The following is an 18195-nucleotide window of genomic DNA, read 5'->3' on the forward strand; positions in this document are numbered from 1 at the left end:
AGACTATAAGGATCGAACAAACAACCTCAAGTATAACATTTAGATTTTTGGCTAACCGGGTCTTTTCGTAACATCAGTAAATGTCATGCATGTATCGTTTGCTCTATGTACATCCACGACCCTGTTAACATCGTTTGGTTTCGTTTGGTTTGTGTATCGATCGGAATGATCGATTTTGATGTGCGGGTATATTATGAATTGAGAAAATAACCGTTAATTTGATTGATTAATAATCCTAATTTGATCATCCAACAAAATTCATTTAATTTTACTGGTTTTTTATTTGTTTGAATATTTTTAAACGAGAAATTATGGACTAAAAGACAAAATTTTCGATTTTACAGTTTTTACAAGAAGTTAAATTTAGGGAAAATTGCATCAAAATGGAACCAACTTTCACCTAATTTCTATTTTGGGGAACCAACTTTCAAAATCGTCATTTTGGGGAACCAACTTTCACCTGATTCCTATTTTGGGGAACCAACTTTCAAAATCGTCATTTTGGGGAACCAACTTGCACCTGATTCCTATTTTGGCGAACCAACTTTCAAAATCGTCATTTTGGGGAACCAACTTTCACCTGATTCCTATTTTGGGGAACTAACTTTCAAAATCTTCATTTTGGGGAACAAACTTGCATCTGATTCCTATTTTGGGGAACCAATTTTCAAAAATAATTATAGAAAAACAACTAATTTTTTTTTTCAAAAATTAATGCATTAAAATCTATTTTTCATAATATCGTTTTTTTTAATTCAGATATCAAATTGAAGATTTTTTCGAAAAAAAATCCAAATTACCACGATAAAAATTGTTTTTTGTTAATGCAATAAAAAATCAATTTAACAGAAAAAAAATTAATTGATGCAATAAAAAATAAATATTAAATATCACATTCAAGATTTTTATATCTAACCAATCTGTGTTACTATTAACGTATAAATCAAATTTTGCAAATCCAACCAAAACTTTGATAGAGACCCTTAAATTACATGTTACATGTTCAACAGATTAACCAGACCCTTAAATAAACAAAAGTTTGATAGAGACCCTTAAATGACGATTTTAAAAGTTGGTTCCCCAAAATATGAATTAAGTGAAAGTTGGTTCCATTTTGATGGAATTTTCCCATTTTTCTATGATTATTTTGCAAGTTGGTTCCCCAAAATAAGAATCAGATGCAAGTTGGTTCCTTAAAATGACGATTTTGAAAGTTGGTTCTCAAAATAGGAATCAGGTGAAAGTTGGTTTCTAAAATAACGATTTTAAAAATTGGTTCCCCAAAATAAAAATCAGGTAAAAATTGGTTCCATTTTGATGCAATTTTCCCTTAAATTTAACGGTTAAACAAATGAAAATGGAAGTGGATTAGATTCGAGTCACCTGAAACGGCGTCGTATAGTTGGACCTTCTAGCAGGTGCACCTTGACCTCCCCCAATGGTCCCAACCATTTGTGTCCTTGTGCACTTATACTCCACCTCCCCCTCGATTTGATTCCTCCCTTCTCCCAACAAAAATGGAACCCCTTCCGAACGGCAATTCCACCGTCACCAACGCCACCACGGCGTCAGCCACGGCCACATCCCTCCCATCACTTCACGCCGGAGTTCCGTCTTCCAAACTCAGCCAACTGACCGAGTCCTTGAAACTAGAACATCAGTTCCTAAGAGTCCCATTTGAACACTACAAGAAGACGATCCGTGCCAACCACCGGGCTGTCGAGAAAGAGGTCTCAGCCGTCATGTCTGGTCTATCAGATGCCGGTGATCTTTCCCAAGACGATGCCGTGCAACATCTCAATTCTCTCGTCTCTAGATTACAAGGTCTCAAGCGGAAGGTAATTATTATCCCTTATCCTTATAACCCTAATTTAATTATTATTCTAGGGCTCCATTTATCTAAATGCAGTACTTGATTGTATTACATCACTTAATTTCTGTTGTGTATTTATTTTTTTGGGTGATTAGGAATCTTGGTAGGAAAATAGTTGGTTAATCAATGACTCGTAATTTGCAACTAAACAGTTGGAAGATGGGAGTCGGGCTGAGAATCTTCAAGCGCAGCGGTGTAGGGCCCGACTTGATCATTTGGAATCTGCTGATGCGGACAATATATCAGAGTGGAATAATACGCGGTTGAAGCGAATACTGGTGGACTATATGTTGCGCATGTCGTACTATGACACTGCCACAAAGCTTGCTGAAAGCAGTAGCATACAGGTACTTGGCGTTTTTGGTGCTGAGATAAATTAATCAACTGGTTTAGGTATTTATCCATGGATGCTGTTGATTGGGGCCATAGAGGCAATGATTTAAAGTAGATCTTGTTTATTTTGAAGTTTCTTCTTGGTTTCTCAAGATTCACCTATAGTGAATCTGTTGATTTAGTTTGGAAATTTTTAGGCATCATATCCATCTGTTTCTTTTCTTTCAGTGTGTAGGACAAAGTACAACCTAGTGTTGTTAATAGTGTAGTACATCCAAAGAGTACGTATTGATGCTTTATGGTTTGAAGATTCCATAAAGCAGGAACTATATAAGGGTTCAACCCCCCAATGACAAGCATCAATGGTTTTTCTTTGGGTGATCTTGAGGACTCACTTGAGATTCTCTTATAAATTTTTCTCACATTCTCGCTTCTTTCTTTTTGACAGGATCTTGTTGATATTGAAATCTTTTATGAAGCCAAAAAAGTTATTGATGCTCTACGGAATAAGGAGGTAGCTCCTGCTCTAGCTTGGTGTGCTGATAACAAGTCTAGGCTTAAGAAGGCCAAGGTACTTCCTTTTTATTGTTTAAACTTGTAATTGTTGGTGATATGGAATAGAGGTGCTGAATTGTCATTTAGTTGTCTTCTTTTGTACATTTTTTATGTCATACTGAATACTTTGGAGTTTGAACTTTTTCCAAGGTTCATAATGAACAAATTCTTATGAGCACTCTGTTTAAATTTTCAAATTTGAGCAATTACCAGTTCTGTATTTGATGCCAGTTCTCCAAGCAAACCATCTATTTAGTTAAGTAGTCTGTCTAGGTAAGAAGTAGTGCTTCTTGTATCATAATGGGTTGAGGTTGTATTTAATTTTGAGTACCCCTAGTTGAACCCAAATTTGGCATCATTTATCTTCTTTGTGGAACATGTTATTCATATTAATGAGGATGTTCATATGGACAATAGGTCAGTATGAAACAGCAACCATTTTTTAGATGAAACAGGGACGTTGTTGATGAGGATTATAATCTTCACCTAGGCAGAACCTATGCAAAATCTTTTGTTAATCAACTGGTCCTGATAAAAGTTAACCTATTCATTAAGAAAGACTGGTTCTACCATGGATTTCAAAGTCGGTTACATGATGGTCACTTATGCTAGTAAAGCCTAACAATTTGTTACAAGGATGCAGAGCAGACGTGTGCTTGGCTCACTATTCAATTATATGCTTTTTTAAGGAAATGGTTATAGCAATTGATTCTGTTTATTGGAAGTTTGGAACCTCTCAAGTTATCTCTTCATAATTTCTGTTGATTAGTCATTGAAGTTCTGGATGATCATTTTAAATTTTGAGGTGACAGAATTCTTAATTCTTATGAAATGAAATTGATATACTGTGCACCTAAAAGATCTTTAATCTAGTCTGGAGATGATGAATGAAGCCACATATATCAGAAAGTCTTGGTAGGATTACGAAAACGTACCTCTGCATTCTCAAAGGCTTTAAATTTAAGGTGCTCATAAAGCGACACTTTTTTTGTCATTTACTATAAGTGCTCCTTAAAATCCTCTAGTCTCAGCATAATCATTATGAGATGATTTTTGCATCATATGGTGAGTGATGAACCATTCAAGGTTGATTCTTCTGGTGCGATAAATCCTAGAAGTTGTAGGTGCTTCAAAGTTTCTGCTGGATTTGGTTTTTGAACACATTAGGAATTGATTATTCATAATTATCTGAAGTATATGTATTGCTATACATCTTGTTTTGGAAGTATTAGCAATTAAAGTCAGAGTTCAGGGTTCTTCTCCAAATGTTCAATGTTTCCCAGAGTTGTTTGGCATAGTTTTACTAAAGATAATATGGAGGGCTAAAAGATTGAGCGAATTGTAACATGATTATATGAAATAAAGTAACATTATTCTTTTGAGCAGCAGTGAGTTGAAGGGTAGGGAGCATGTTTTCAGGTCGTGTTTGAAGGGTAGGGATGGAAAAAGACGGGCTGTATGAATTAAGCTCTCTGTCTTGGGCTGAGCAAATAAATTATCATCTGAACTAATAACCACAAGCAAACAGTCATGTATGGCTTACCGAATAAGCCATACATGCCATTAAGTCAATACCAAAACGTCCCCTAACTCATGCAGAGAAAAGTGCTGATGACACAGAGTCTAAGGAGGGTTAAAAGATTGATCATATTAAATGAAGTAACACTATAGTCTTTCACAAACTCATTTCAATTTATATCAATATACTATTAATTGGTAGCAGACTGAATGTCATGTGTACTGTCAAGAAGTTTGTAAATGATATGCTTGTCCTTAAACTCGAACCAGGTAAAATCCTGATATATAATATTGAAAGGTCAGTTTGATTCATAGCGGAAATATTTGATGTTTTCTCTGACCATTGCTTGATATTGATTTGAGATGCTAAGCTTGTGAGGAGCTGCTGGCAACTGGACATGCACAATTTACAACCAGAAACTTGGAGAAAAATAGGCATTACACCATGGTCTTAGAAGATGTATGGAATAATATTCTCAGAGAATCAGGCTCATAATGATGTATGAATCAAGAAGTTTAGATGGTTGTTGCTGAGTTGGATATGAATGGATGAGATTATTTTATGGGAATAAGTTACCCCAAAAAAGCTTAGGGAGAGAAAAGAACTGAAGTTCTTTTTTTTTTTTGGGGGGGGGGGGAGTCAATATGCATTTATTCAATTTTCATTGACCAATTTTGTTTGCATTTGTACCTCTTTTTTAGATTGCTGAAGGCATGTTATGCTTGTTATATAAATCATGAAGAAATAATTTATAAGTGAGACCTGTCTGTAGTTCATGAATATCGTCAAAATGGCATGACCAGTATCAGTCATGTTTTTATTTTCTTCTACTTCAAGGTGGTAGATGCAAGCTAATTCAATTCAGGAATACGATTGAAGTATTTCACAGAATTGTCTGATGTCATTCAAAGGCCTGCTTTCAAGAGGCTGGAACTCTTCCAGCAAATTCTTCCTTACAAATTGAATACCAGAAAATGATGCCCCTATCTGTCCAGACCCCTTCATTATTTATACTAGCTGCTAACTGACTTAACCATACCAGCTTACTTACTCAACCGCCTAACTGATATTTATAACCAGCCGTTGTTACACAATTACCCTCATCTATAGCTATGAAAATGCCCCTGGCTATTTTTTATCCTTCATGTGCAAGTTATCCTTATATCAGGTCTAGCAGTGGTGTTAGCCAAACAAAACAGGAAGAAATCTTTTATCCCAAACTAGATGGGTTAGGCTAAAAATGGATCTGCAGTAAGAACAAGTGAAACCAAATAAAAAACGTAGAAATCAAAACCCCATTCTTCCAGGACATGTCTCTGGGTGCCATCAATCCCCATAATATGTGATAGGAGGGAAATGATGTTGGTCTGATTTTTATTTTTTGTTTTTTTGGGGGGAGGGGTCACTTTTCCGTCTTTAGCATCTTAAGATGTGATGTTTCTGATTAACTAATATCTAAAACATTGATTTTATTAATCTCCACTCTTCAGTAGTATAAAAGTTTTCTTTTGGCCGAGTCTCCTTCCAGTACCCGTTTTGAACATCTCCATTTCACTTTATATCCGCTTGCAAGATAAGTTATGCATGATAGATGTTTGTGCTCTGCATAGGTTTCATTCAGCAGCCATTCTGTTTGTTCTAGTAGGAAGTGAATTCATGCGAGGCTCTCTATTTCTGTCATGCTTAGTTGTTGGCCTAATTTTGTTGATACACTTCATGTTACTGATATTTTTGGTGAAAATAAAGGTGGACTGCTAATGATAAGCTTATTACTCAATGTAGTGGTTTTATTTTTGTTGACATTTTATGCAATTCAGACTGTTACAACCAATTCTTAATGTGGCTGCAATGTCGCCCGTCAAAAGTTACTATTTTGGCTTGCCAAGGAATATTTGCTTGTGATTCCTTGGAAATTCTTGTATATTCCATCTGATAAAAAGTTATTTACATGGTTGCATAATATTTCGCATGAACATGGCTAATATCGAGTGCATTTCTTTATGACAGAGCAAATTTGAGTTTCAGTTGAGACTTCAGGAGTTCATTGAATTGGTACGCAGTGACAACAATGTTCGGGCTGTTATGTATGCCCGAAAGTACCTTGCACCATGGGCAGCTACTTATATGAAAGAGCTTCAGAAAGTTTTTGCCACACTGGCGTTTACAAGTAATACTGGATGTGAGATATACAAGGTTATTAATGTTCTTGTAAATACATACTTTGTCAAATGAGCATAAGCATTTATGGTTTTGCAGATGGCAAGACTACAATAAGTCACAAAAGCATAACTTTAACTAAAATTGTTGGATGTTATATCACCAAGTCCTCAAATCAATCAAAGTAGAGGAAGAATAAATCATATTTTTTGTCTAGTTATTGTTACATCTGGGGAAGGAGATAAGATGTGAATCATGCATAAACTCTTTAAGTTGGAGAATACTTTTAGGCTATTAGCTCGATCTTAATTCACACACAAGTTCTGTTACGGATTTGGTTGAGCTGGACCATAATAAGAATAAACCAAGTATTCTTAAGGTATATTCTAGAAGGCCCAAAAAGGCAGAAAAGGAAAGTGGCTAATCATTAGTTAGGGGAGAGAGTGCCTGCCTCTATTTAAGGGAGGAGGTCAAACGTATTGGGGTAGAAAATGTTTTCCTAGTTTTTGTATTGGCTCTTGCTTTAGCGCGTAGAGAGAGGGAGGATTCCCTGGTTCATTTCCATTATTGTATTTCTTTTCAATTTCCATTTCAATCATAGATATCCACTTTCCTCCATTATCCTTCTTAATTTGATGATCAATTTGTGATTTCCATCATTGGTCCGACCTACCTTGACCTGCTGTGTGGAATCCATGGAAACTCGATCTCAAATGAACCGTTTGAAGCAACATGAAGAACATATTCAAAGGTTGCAATCGGATATTCAAGAAATAAAAGTGGGAATGCAAGCGTGGGAATCAGAGCGAGCGGAGGAAGCTGAATTTCGTAAGATGCTTATGGCATCGGTGAAACAACAGGGTGTTCAACCCAACCTCGAAAGTGGAGGACCGTCTGGGGCCTCCAATGGATCCTCAATTCCACATAATTCTCAGGGAATGTCACCACCACTGCAAGGAGACAGCTCCCTCAGTTCTGGTCCACGATGGGGTTCTTCCGATATGTTACCATGGGCGGCAAAGAAGGTAAAATTGCCCGAATTCTATGGGTTCGATCCTCAAGGATGGATTCAGAAGGCTGAATTATACTTTGACATTCATGGTACACCAGCTCACCTTCGAATTCGTCTTGCTCAATTAAGTATGGTTGGGGTGGCTCAACATTGCTTCACGATTGTGAAACAGATTTACGAGTCCCTTACGTGGGAACAATTGTCCGCCGAACTTCTCCAACGATTTTCGGGATTAGAGATTCATAATCCTTTCGAACAATTGGCGACGATGAAGCAGGTATCTTCTATTCACGATTATATAGACGATTTTGAATATTTGTTGTCCTTGGTACTGCGATTACCCGAGACACAGACCCTCGGGTACTTCATTGCGGGTTTAAGAGATGACGTGAAACGATGGGTACGTCTCCATCGACCTCAATCTCGTCTCGATGTCATGTATCTTGCTAAAGATATCGAAGAGATGCTTCGCCCTTCTTTCGGGAATATTTCCCAGTCCCGATTTCGATTCGATATCATGCAGGAGGTGGGTTGGGCTTCTCTTCCCAAGGGGATTTCAAATCCAATCTTTTGGGTCGATATGAGAACAAAGGGCCCGGTAGTTCTCTTTCTAGTGAGAAAAGCCCAACTACACGTAACGATGCAGGTCGGATGCCTCCGAATCTACTGTCGGGATTCAATCAGCAGACTATGGCCAATTGTTCAATCGCAATCGGGGTATTCGGTCTCTGACCCGTACAGAATGGGAGGAGCGTCGTAAGAAAGGGTTGTGTTTCCATTGTGGGCAGCAATTCGGTCCCGCTCACAAATGCCCCGAAGGGAAATTACGGATTCTTCTCTTGGCGACGATGAATCTGTAGATGGGGATGGTGAGCTTTAGACCGTCGAAACAATGGAGGAGCCAGTCACTAACGAGAAGGAAATTCCTTCAACTGGATTATGTATGGCTTTGGAATTCTTCGGAGCTACTGCTGACTTATCTTCTGGTGGCAAAACCTTAAAGTTTGAGGGGGCAATAGCAGGTATTCTGGTGGTGATTTTGGTGGACAGTGGAGCCACGCATAATTTTATCTCTCAGAAATTGGTGACCGTGTTAGGGTTATCTTCCGAATTTTTTGACGGCATCAACATCCAGCTAGGTGATGGCCATAAAATCTTTATTAACCAACGTTGTACGCACCTTAAAGTACGAGTGGGGACATGTGATTTCGAGGTGGAGGCTCTGGTTTTTGAAATGGGACATTTGGACATGGTTTTAGGCATGGAATGGCTTAAGACCTTGGGAGAAGTGATCCATAACTGGGAACAGTCTTCCATGAAATTTGTATTTCAAGGTAAGTCGGTGTGCATCCAGTTTATCTAAAGTTCAAGTTTCCCAAGCTTCTCTTCAATTGTGGTTGTCACTCAACAATCCTTCTCAGGCCCGTCTTCTGAATACTGTTTCGTCGGGTCAAAAGGAACAGGAGGAGTTATCTTTAGCACAACAAGAAGATTTACAATCCTTATTTGATCGTTTTTCAGATGTATTTCGGGATCCAACAGGATTACCTCCACGGCGTGCTCACGATCATAGAATTTCTTTAATCAAGTCTCATGAACCCATTTGTGTTCGACCGTATAGATACCCCCACATCCAAAAGTTGAAATTGAGAAGCAAGTTGCAAAACTTTTGAATCTTGGTATGATTCGACCAAGTAAAAGCACATTTTCCAGCCCAGTCATTTTGGTCAAAAAGAAGGATCAATCGTGGCGGATGTGTGTGGATTATCGTGCTCTCAACAAAGCCACGATACCGGATAAGTTTCCGATTCCAATAGTCGAGGAACTTATTGATGAATTGAAGGGTGCATTTTTTCTCTCTAAACTGGATTTGAAGTCCGGTTATAATCAAATCAGAATGCAGCCGGACAACATTGATAAGACAACATTTCGCACCCATGACGGTCACTATGAGTATTTGGTGATGCCGTTTGGGCTCACCAATGCGCCGACTACCTTTCAGTCTGTTATGAACGACATTTTTCGACCCTTTCTACGTAAATTTGTGGTGGTTTTCTTCGATGATATCCTTATTTATAGCCCCACTTGGTCAAAACATATGAAGGATTTAACGGTGGTGCTACACGTTTTACTCGAGAATCAATTTGTGGTGAATCGTAAAAAGTGTTCGTTTGGGCAATCATCCATTGATTAATTGGGTCATATTATAAGCGGCAAAGGAGTGTCAATGGACCCGAAAAAAATAGAGGTTGTTTTGGATTGGCCAGTTCCAAAACAACTAAAAGGATTACGGGGATTTTTAGGTCTTACGGGATATTATCGGAAGTTTATTCGCCACTATGGTAGCATTGCAAAACCGCTCACGGACCTCACAAAGAAGGATGCTTTTTGTTGGAATTTGGAAGCTCAACAAGCCTTCGAAGCACTCAAAGCTGCCATGGTTACGGCTCCACTTTTGGCACTTCTTGATTTTACTCAACCATTTATAGTTGAATGTGACGCATCGGGTAAAGGAATCGGAGCAGTCTTAATGCAAGCACAACGTCCCATCGCTTATTTTAGCAAGGCTTTGAGTGAACGTAATTTATCCAAGTCGGCTTATGAAAGAGAGATCATGGCTTTGGTATTGGCGGTTCAACAGTGGCGAGCTTACTTATTGGGAACATGTTTTACGGTGTACACTGATCAAAAAACCTTAAAGTTTTTGTTACAGCAGCGAATTACTAACCCGGGGCAACAAAACTGGGTGGCTAAATTACTTGGTTACCAGTTTGATATTTGTTATAAGCCAGGACGGGAAAATAGGGCTGCTGATGCATTATCACGAAGCGTCGAGGAAGGTGAGTTGACTTCGATACTATCCTATCCAGTTTGGGTCCAAGGGGCTCAACTGATTGAAGAAACCCGTAAGGATGCTGTTATTCAAAAGACAATTCAAGAATTGCAACAGGATCCTAATTCTCATTCGGGTTACACTGTTCGACTTGGAATACTTTATTATAAGGGTCGTTTGGTGATTCCTCGTACATCGAAATTTATTGCCACCTTAATCAAAGAATTCCATGAATCAGGTTCCGGAGGGCACTCCGGCTATTATCGAAATTACCGTCGTTTAGCACTTGATCTATATTGGCCAGGAATGATAGCTGTTGTGCAACAATTTGTGTTGTGCGACGTGTGCCATCGTTGTAAGTCGGATTCCACCTCACCAGGGGGTCTTTTGCAGCCCTTGGACATTCCGGAGACGATCTGGGAACATCTTTCAATGGACTTCATTTTGGGCTTACCTAAGTCGAAAGGCTTTGACGCGATTTTGGTGGTGGTAGACCGTCTTTCGAAATACAGCCACTTCATTCTTCTAAAACACCCATATACAACAAGGTCAATAACTGACATCTTTGTTCGGGAAGTGGTGCGTCATCATGGAATTCCCAAGTCGATCGTTAGCGACCGTGACCCATTGTTTCTTAGTCAGTTTTGGCAAGAAATTTTCCGTCTACAAGGAACTCAGTTACGTATGAGTTCGACGTATCACAATCAGACGGTCAAACTGAAACTATCAATCGTTGCTATGTTTTGCAACTGACCAACCCCGTTCGTGGTCAATATGGATTCCTTGGGCGGAATTTTGGTATAATTCTACTTTTCACGGATCAACTGGAAAGTCGCCATTTGAAACAGTTTACGGGCGAAAACCACCCACTGTAATTCAGTTTATTCCAGGGGAGATCCGGGTAGAAGCTGTGAGCCAAGAGTTACGGGATCGAGATGAAGCATTAAAACAACTTAAGTTCCATTTATCGCATGCTCAGGCGATAATGAAACAACAGGCAGATAAAAAAAGACGCGAGGTGAGTTTTAATGTTGGCAAATGGGTTTATGTGAAGTTGAAACCGTATCGACAGTTGACCATGGCGCACCGAATCCATCAGAAGTTAGCCACTCGTTATTTTGGGCTTTTCAAGATCGTAAATCGAATTGGTCCGGTAGCATATAAACTAGAGCTGCCTGCGTCTTCTAGAGTACATCCGGTCTTTCACGTTTCGTTACTCAAAAAAGGCAGTGATGTCGGATTCAGTGGAGCAGAACCTTCCACCCGAATTGGAAACTAATTCTTCTGATATACTAGTTCGAGACTCGATTCAAGCAGTTCGTACAGTTAATGTTCATAACGAATCAAGTGTACAGTGGTTGATTAAATGGAAGGATCGCCCTTTGGAAGAAGCAACATGGGAGGACGCAATGACTATTAAGAGTCAATTTCCAGAAGCAAGTCTTGAGGACAAGACTTCACTGGAAGGGCAGGGTAATGTTACGGATTTGGTTGGGCTGGACCATAATAAGAATAAACCAAGTATTCTTAAGGTATATTCTAGAAGGCCCAAAAAGGCAGAAAAGGAAAGTGACTAATAATTAGTTAGGGGAGAGAGTGCCTGCGCCTCTATTTAAGGGAGGAGGTCAAACGTATTGGGGTAGAGAATGTTTTCCTAGTTTTTGTATTGGCTCTTGCTTTAGTGCGTAGAGAGAGGGAGGATTCCCTGGTTCATTTCCATTATTGAATTTCTTTCCAATTTCCATTTCAATCATAGATATCCACTTTCCTCCATTATCCTTCTTAATTTGATAATCAATTTGTGTTTTCCATGAAGTTCTGGGTAATGATATATGGCATTTTGTGTTTAGTTGCTGCAGATGTTCACTGGTTAACTAGTGCAATCACTCTAAATTAACTTTGACTTTGTGGCAGGTTTTATTTGAACCAAAGCAATGGGATTACTTAATGGATCAATTCAAACAGGAGTTTTGTAGGTTATACGGCATGACTCTGGAGCCTTTGTTGAATATTTATCTCCAAGCGGGTTTGTCGGCTCTGAAAACTCCGTATCCTAATGTGTGTAAATCACACACTTGCATTGCTGTCAAAAGCTTTTTGGTTTGTTTACATTGTTATTAGATCATATTTGGTGCAATCACTACTATTATGTTTTCTTGTACCTGCTTCTGTTGGTATGTTTTGTTTGTTGTTGCTTGTCTGTTCGTGTGTTGTTTACTCCCAACATGTTTTCACATTTTAGCACTACCTTTCTTATTTTTCAAGTTCTTCTTGTGTTCTTTCTCAGCAAATTTTTTGAGCAAGTTTTTATCCTTCCTTTTCGCACACTTTGTACAAGTTGTGGGTCTTAACGTAAACACCTGCTCTACTCTTTGAGGTAGAGGTCAAGCCTGCTTACATCCCACCCATCCCTAGCTCAGGGTGGGATATACTAGGTTGGTTTGGCTTATCAAAGATGGTTAAGAATCCTATGAGTGCATTGGTTTTTACCATTTGAACGTAAAAGGTAGCACCATTCAATCAAATGGTAAAATGCAAACAACTATGTATATATATACATATTATCTCATGGGAGATATCTTACTGATCTATATACATATTATCTCATCGTTCTCTTGGGTAATTCCATACTGCATCTTTATATTATAAGTGTGGCTTTTTGCTCAAAACTTGTATCTCTAGTTTTTGCCTTGATCGCCTTTAGATTCTGTTATGAGGATGATTGTACAAAAGAGGATCCTCTGTCTCAAGAAAGCTTCCGTAAACTTGCAATGCCATTGCCCTTCTCAAAGCAGCATCATTCAAAACTTGTCTGCTATATAACGAAAGAGCTAATGGATACAGAGAACCCACCACTTGTCTTACCAAATGGCTATGTTTACAGCACCAAGGTTAGAAATGTGTAGTTATTACACTTTTTAGTTAACTAAATGACAAATTTACGTAGAGGGAGTAATAAATTTATTTGTTTCATGATTAAGGGTAGAATTGGAAAATAGACCCTTGCTTTTGAGAGTTGGTATAAAATGCATTTAGTAGTTTTTGGCAATTTGACCAGTTTTGTTAACATTCTGATTATAGCATATCATTTGGTTATTGATTGTTTTGCAGGCTCTTGAAGAAATGGCAACTAACAATAATGGCAAAATCACTTGCCCAAGAACAGGTTTGGTTTACAACTATACTGAAGTCACCAAAGCATACATCTCATAATATTTGAGAGGGGTATCATTTCTTGTTAAAATATGCATCCAAGCCTCACAACACCAAATGCATATATTATATATAATATATAAATATGCTGCTAAATGCTAATCACCTTTCCGTGTTTGTAATTGTTGTTTGTACCTAAACCAACTACAAAACTTCCCCTTCATTGGAAAAACATTTATTTCAATGTCCAAATGTACAGTTGTGCCAATTTGCTGAAAAGGAAACATTTTCTTGTTTGATTATAGTACCGTGGGACCATGTGGGGCCCACGTCTTTGTTATCTTTTCGATATGAGTAAGTGCTCGATTAGAGGGTTCATCATATCGTTTTAGGGGGTGCTTGGTTTGTTTTAAGAGAATGGGAATGTGTATAATGAGGAATGATAATGTTAGGGAATGAAAAAAGTACCCCCTAATTTATTAAGGGGTTGTTTGGTAGTTACTGAATGATTAAGAGGCTCTCGTGATATAATGCAAAAGGAAGTATAATTGTTTGGTAATTGTTTACGGTGAAATTAAGGCTCTTAATGGTTAAGGGAGACCCATGATACAAAATCATTCGAAGGGTTTTAGGACCATTAAGAGACATTTTTTTTTACCAAACAAGATTCATCTTTTAATGATTCAGAGGTTGCCTCTTAATGGAACTATTAAGAGGTAAACAAACAACCCCGAAGTAATCGTTCATAAAATTAAATACCATTGTTCATTATCATTCCCATTTTGAACCATGTGTGTTTTTAATAAATTACTATTATACAGATTATTATCTCATAATCTCATGGACCATTGTAATCCCAAACCACCTAAGTCGGTTGGGCCAGACCGCCATTTGGTGATTTTGTTTGACCCATCTGGTCACTTCATCCAAACTGAATGGTTGAAAAATTCTCAAATTGCTCTTACAATTTGGTTTGTGGTTTAGAGGGTTAGATCACAAACAACGAACGATTAGAGATGGCCAAAATTCGGGGCTTGAAGGATTTTGAAGAAGTAACATGGTATTCGGCGAGAGTCTATGTTGGTAGGACCTCATCCAACCGGTGCCTTAACCCGTCCTATTTTTTATTTATTTAAAGATTCATATCTTTTACTATAAAATACACTTGTATTTTCCGTACATTTAGAGATTGAGCCTCTAGCATAACGGGTTACGTTTGTCGATCTCTAGCAAACAACCTTAAGTGGTGGAGAAAAATGTTTTTACTAAATAAAACGTAAAAACATAAGGAAATGGTTAGATGACAAGTTTGCTCTGGGATCTAACGGGAACATGATGGACGGACGTTAGGATGAGAGACCAATTTCAAAACAAAATGCAAACTTTAACCATTTTTTTTGTAATAAACGAAGTTGAGGGACTAATTCTATGATGAACTCAAACCATATGGACCTAATTCGTAATTTACTCTATTATCTAATATCATCAAAGAATTATAAACAATGTCATGTTATCATTTTTATCATATTTTAGTGTTACTATTATACATTTGGGTAAAAAGTTGATTACCAGCAACCCTAATCGACCTGACACAAAACCTATCTCTAAGGGCACCAACGAAGGGGGCATTTTAGCTGTTGAGGCTATCCCGAGAGAGGGGGGGGGGTTGTGATCTGACTTATATTCATATATGTAATATCTGACATGATTGGCTCTACTCAATATTTTGACAAGTTAAAATCAAACGAACCAAATCTCTCTCTCTTGGTGGAGTCTTGGATGAGATGTATGCAGATTTGACCTTCTAATTTTGTGAAAAGTGCGAGTAATAAAATACGTAGAAATTGGAGAAACAGAAAAAGAACGAAAGGAAAGCGAGGAGGTTAGAAAGGAAGATTAGCCGAAAATTGGAACCAAGGCAAGCTTCTACCATAAAGTTATTTGATAGATGCTTAATTCAGTCGTCCAAAATTAAAATAAAATAAAACAAAACTGTAATTTTATCACACAAGAAGATGCAAAACAAAACACTGTAAACATGAATGCAAACTTGTTTTTTGCAGTCGTGAAATATAAGAAAATTTTGACAAATAAAAAAATTGGAACATAAAATAAAACTTTTCTTCTTTCAGCTAAAATGCAAACATGTAAGTATTGAAGTAAATTATACGAGTTACTTTCGGTTTACAAAAAACTTTAAAGTACAAAATTTCACGGATATGCACACTTGTGGATATGACCGAATGGAGAGTTCAGTTTGCTATCTGAGAACCCAGAAAACTTGTGAACCACAATAAAAATTATAAGAATTCATATCAATTAAGAGTTATCGTTTGTTGACGACGGAACATATCGTCAATAAAATAAAAAGGGTCCTTGCGTTGGACTTAGTGGGAAAGCTCGCTTTAATTCAAAAGGCAAGAGAGGAAGTTAACTAGACCACCTTCTTCCCATTCGGATTGGGTTGACCAAAAGTACAATATCCGGGCACTTTCTAGACGACTGCGGAACTTCACTCAAGTGAGGGGCAGGTACTACGACATATAAGAAAAATAGATAAAAATGATTTTCTTGATGTTCAGCGTGATCTTTCACCTCTATTAGCAAAGACATGTGTTTGTTATTTATAAGGTAGTTTGCAGCTTGCAGACCTCGATCAAGAGATTCTTGTGTATAGCTAACATTTTTCTTTACCGGGGTATCTTATACAATGTACCTATGAATGGAACATTTAATCAAACAAACAAATAATTTTTTGATTTCTTGTTGGTTCACAGTCTGCTCCTTATTTGATATGTGACTTACCAGTTACCACTCCTTGAACCGAAGAGTGAGTGACTGGTGTTTTGAAGCTTTACCCTGGCTTTTCATTGGTTTTTCCCATGGGGCAGACCCATATCTTGAAAACAATCGAAGGAGGCCACAGTTACACAACACTTGAACATTGTCGTATTGTGAATATGCAACGTAGGCGAAACTTGACATCCTATCCAAAGGTTTAACTTCTTATGTCTATGAAGGAAAGTAGGTATTAGATATCGTAATTCACAATATATGACTGATTACTTTTTTGATATATTCTAAATGTTGCCAAATAAGTTGTTGGAAGGATGTTTCCTAATGAAATTGTTTGTTTAGATATCCATACACAGAGATGCATAATAATTGGTCTAGACCCGTCCTTGGGTCCGATCCTAGAAAGTCCAGTTTAATCATCAAAGAGCAAATATCGATCCTTAACTGGTCATGAAGCTGAAAACAGGGCCATGATCATCAATCCTTCATGCATGGACCAGGTTTTGATCAGTCATTTTTTAATTGTATAATATTATTAAATAAACATAAAAAGGAAGCTTAGAAACTAAAACCTTAAATACGTAAATACTTACTCATATTCCCCGTACACGAAACGTCAAACACGAGGTCTTTGAAATTGAAAAAAGTAGTGAGTAGAGAATCAAGACATACAAGTGTGAGTGTGTGTGTGTATATGAATTTTTAATTTGTTCTAAAATATTGTTCAAAACACCAACATATGCTAGTGTAGGTAAGCGTCAAGGACGGACTCATAATTTTTTTCAAACGGTGGCACCATTTGACTATAAGAAAAAAATATAGGAAATTTTTTTCAAACATTGGCACCGGTTGACTATAAGAAACAAATATACGAATTTTTTTTTTTCAATCGATGGCACTATTTGACTAAGAAAATGACACTAACAAGATTTGAATTTGGGTCTAGAGTCGAATAAAAGCCTTGCAAACCAACTCTATCAAATAAAACATGTTCTCATTTTAGTTTCAAAATACATACGGTAGCACACAACAGATTAATACGGTTGCACCTTTCACGAACCTAAATTTTTTTTACCCTTCGACGGAGAAATAATACGGTAGCACGTGAAACCGTAACCACCATGGTAGGTCCGCCAAAAATAAAAACAGGTTTATATTAAAATTTTTGTTACCAAATAATTTTTTATTCGTAACAAATTATGACCAAAAAACATATTTATATTAAAATAATCAATAAAATAAACCGATAAAAATGAAGGTGATTAGTGAAATTGTTTAACACGAATGATAAAAATATGTATTTTTTAGATGATTGAAAATAAAAATAGTTATATGCATAAATAAATAAAAGGTTAGATTCATGGGAATTGGGAAACCATAAAAAATAAAAAATTGAGGAACACCCTGATTACCATATGTATACAAGTAATTTAAAAGCAATTTGTTCGATATGCACATATGTATAATATGCATACATGCAAAAAACCAAAAGACAGTTTCAATTACTTGTATGTACATCTACATATTGTTCGGATGAATGATTATCATAATGTTCTTTAGTTTTTTATTTTCTTTGAGGGTTTTTTTTGAACCTCTGTATATCTATACTATATTATAAAACATTTGGCAAAAACTCTTAAAAAACAACTTTTTGATGTATGAAGTATTGTTTATTGATGCATATTACTTAAAATTCAAGATTACAAATAAACTGTGCAATTTATTAAAATTTCATAATTGAATTCGTGTAACTAACTTCAGATAAACATAGTCAAATACAAGATAAATATTTTATTTTATATATAAAAAATCTAAAATACAATTAAGATAATCATTGAGTTCTAATAGTTAACTAAATTATTATCCTTATAAAAAACTAGAAGCGTACTCGCGCAATGCAGCGAGATACATCGTGATTTTAATATTTTATTTTATTATTTATCTCAGCTGATGTTATAATATGG

The 18195-nt window shown here is 37.0% G+C and overlaps 2 protein-coding genes across 2 annotated transcripts; both read left to right on the forward strand.

Annotated features, from left to right (window-relative positions):
• The first annotated feature begins 1517 nt into the window (after positions 1-1517).
• LOC112510534 (protein MAEA homolog) lies at positions 1518-13734 on the forward strand. Its single transcript, XM_025115986.1, has 7 exons — positions 1518-1838; positions 2026-2220; positions 2655-2777; positions 6288-6473; positions 12197-12330; positions 12987-13173; positions 13394-13734. Exons 1-7 carry the CDS (start codon positions 1518-1520, stop codon positions 13493-13495), a joined length of 1248 nt encoding a protein of 415 aa, XP_024971754.1. The 3' UTR covers positions 13496-13734.
• On the forward strand, positions 6501-7926 carry LOC112510537. The gene is made up of 2 exons (XM_025115990.1): positions 6501-7538; positions 7622-7926. Exons 1-2 carry the CDS (start codon positions 7133-7135, stop codon positions 7693-7695), a joined length of 480 nt encoding a protein of 159 aa, XP_024971758.1. The 5' UTR covers positions 6501-7132; the 3' UTR covers positions 7696-7926.
• Positions 13735-18195: the final 4461 nt, after the last annotated feature.

Source organism: Cynara cardunculus, assembly GCF_001531365.2.
Source record: "Cynara cardunculus var. scolymus isolate 2C chromosome LG 3, CcrdV1, whole genome shotgun sequence".
NCBI classification, from domain to species: Eukaryota; Viridiplantae; Streptophyta; class Magnoliopsida; order Asterales; family Asteraceae; genus Cynara; species Cynara cardunculus.

Excerpts from the sequence above, each read along its gene's own strand:
- LOC112510534 (XM_025115986.1), top strand. The coding sequence starts at position 1,518 with ATGGAACCCCTTCCGAACGGCAATTCCACCGTCACCAACGCCACCACG. Across the intron at positions 2,221-2,654 it reads CTGAAAGCAGTAGCATACAG|GATCTTGTTGATATTGAAAT; the intron begins GTACTTGGCGTT and ends TCTTTTTGACAG. Across the intron at positions 13,174-13,393 it reads GCTATGTTTACAGCACCAAG|GCTCTTGAAGAAATGGCAAC; the intron begins GTTAGAAATGTG and ends ATTGTTTTGCAG.
- LOC112510537 (XM_025115990.1), top strand. The coding sequence starts at position 7,133 with ATGGAAACTCGATCTCAAATGAACCGTTTGAAGCAACATGAAGAACAT. Across the intron at positions 7,539-7,621 it reads ATTATACTTTGACATTCATG|ATTTACGAGTCCCTTACGTG; the intron begins GTACACCAGCTC and ends ATTGTGAAACAG.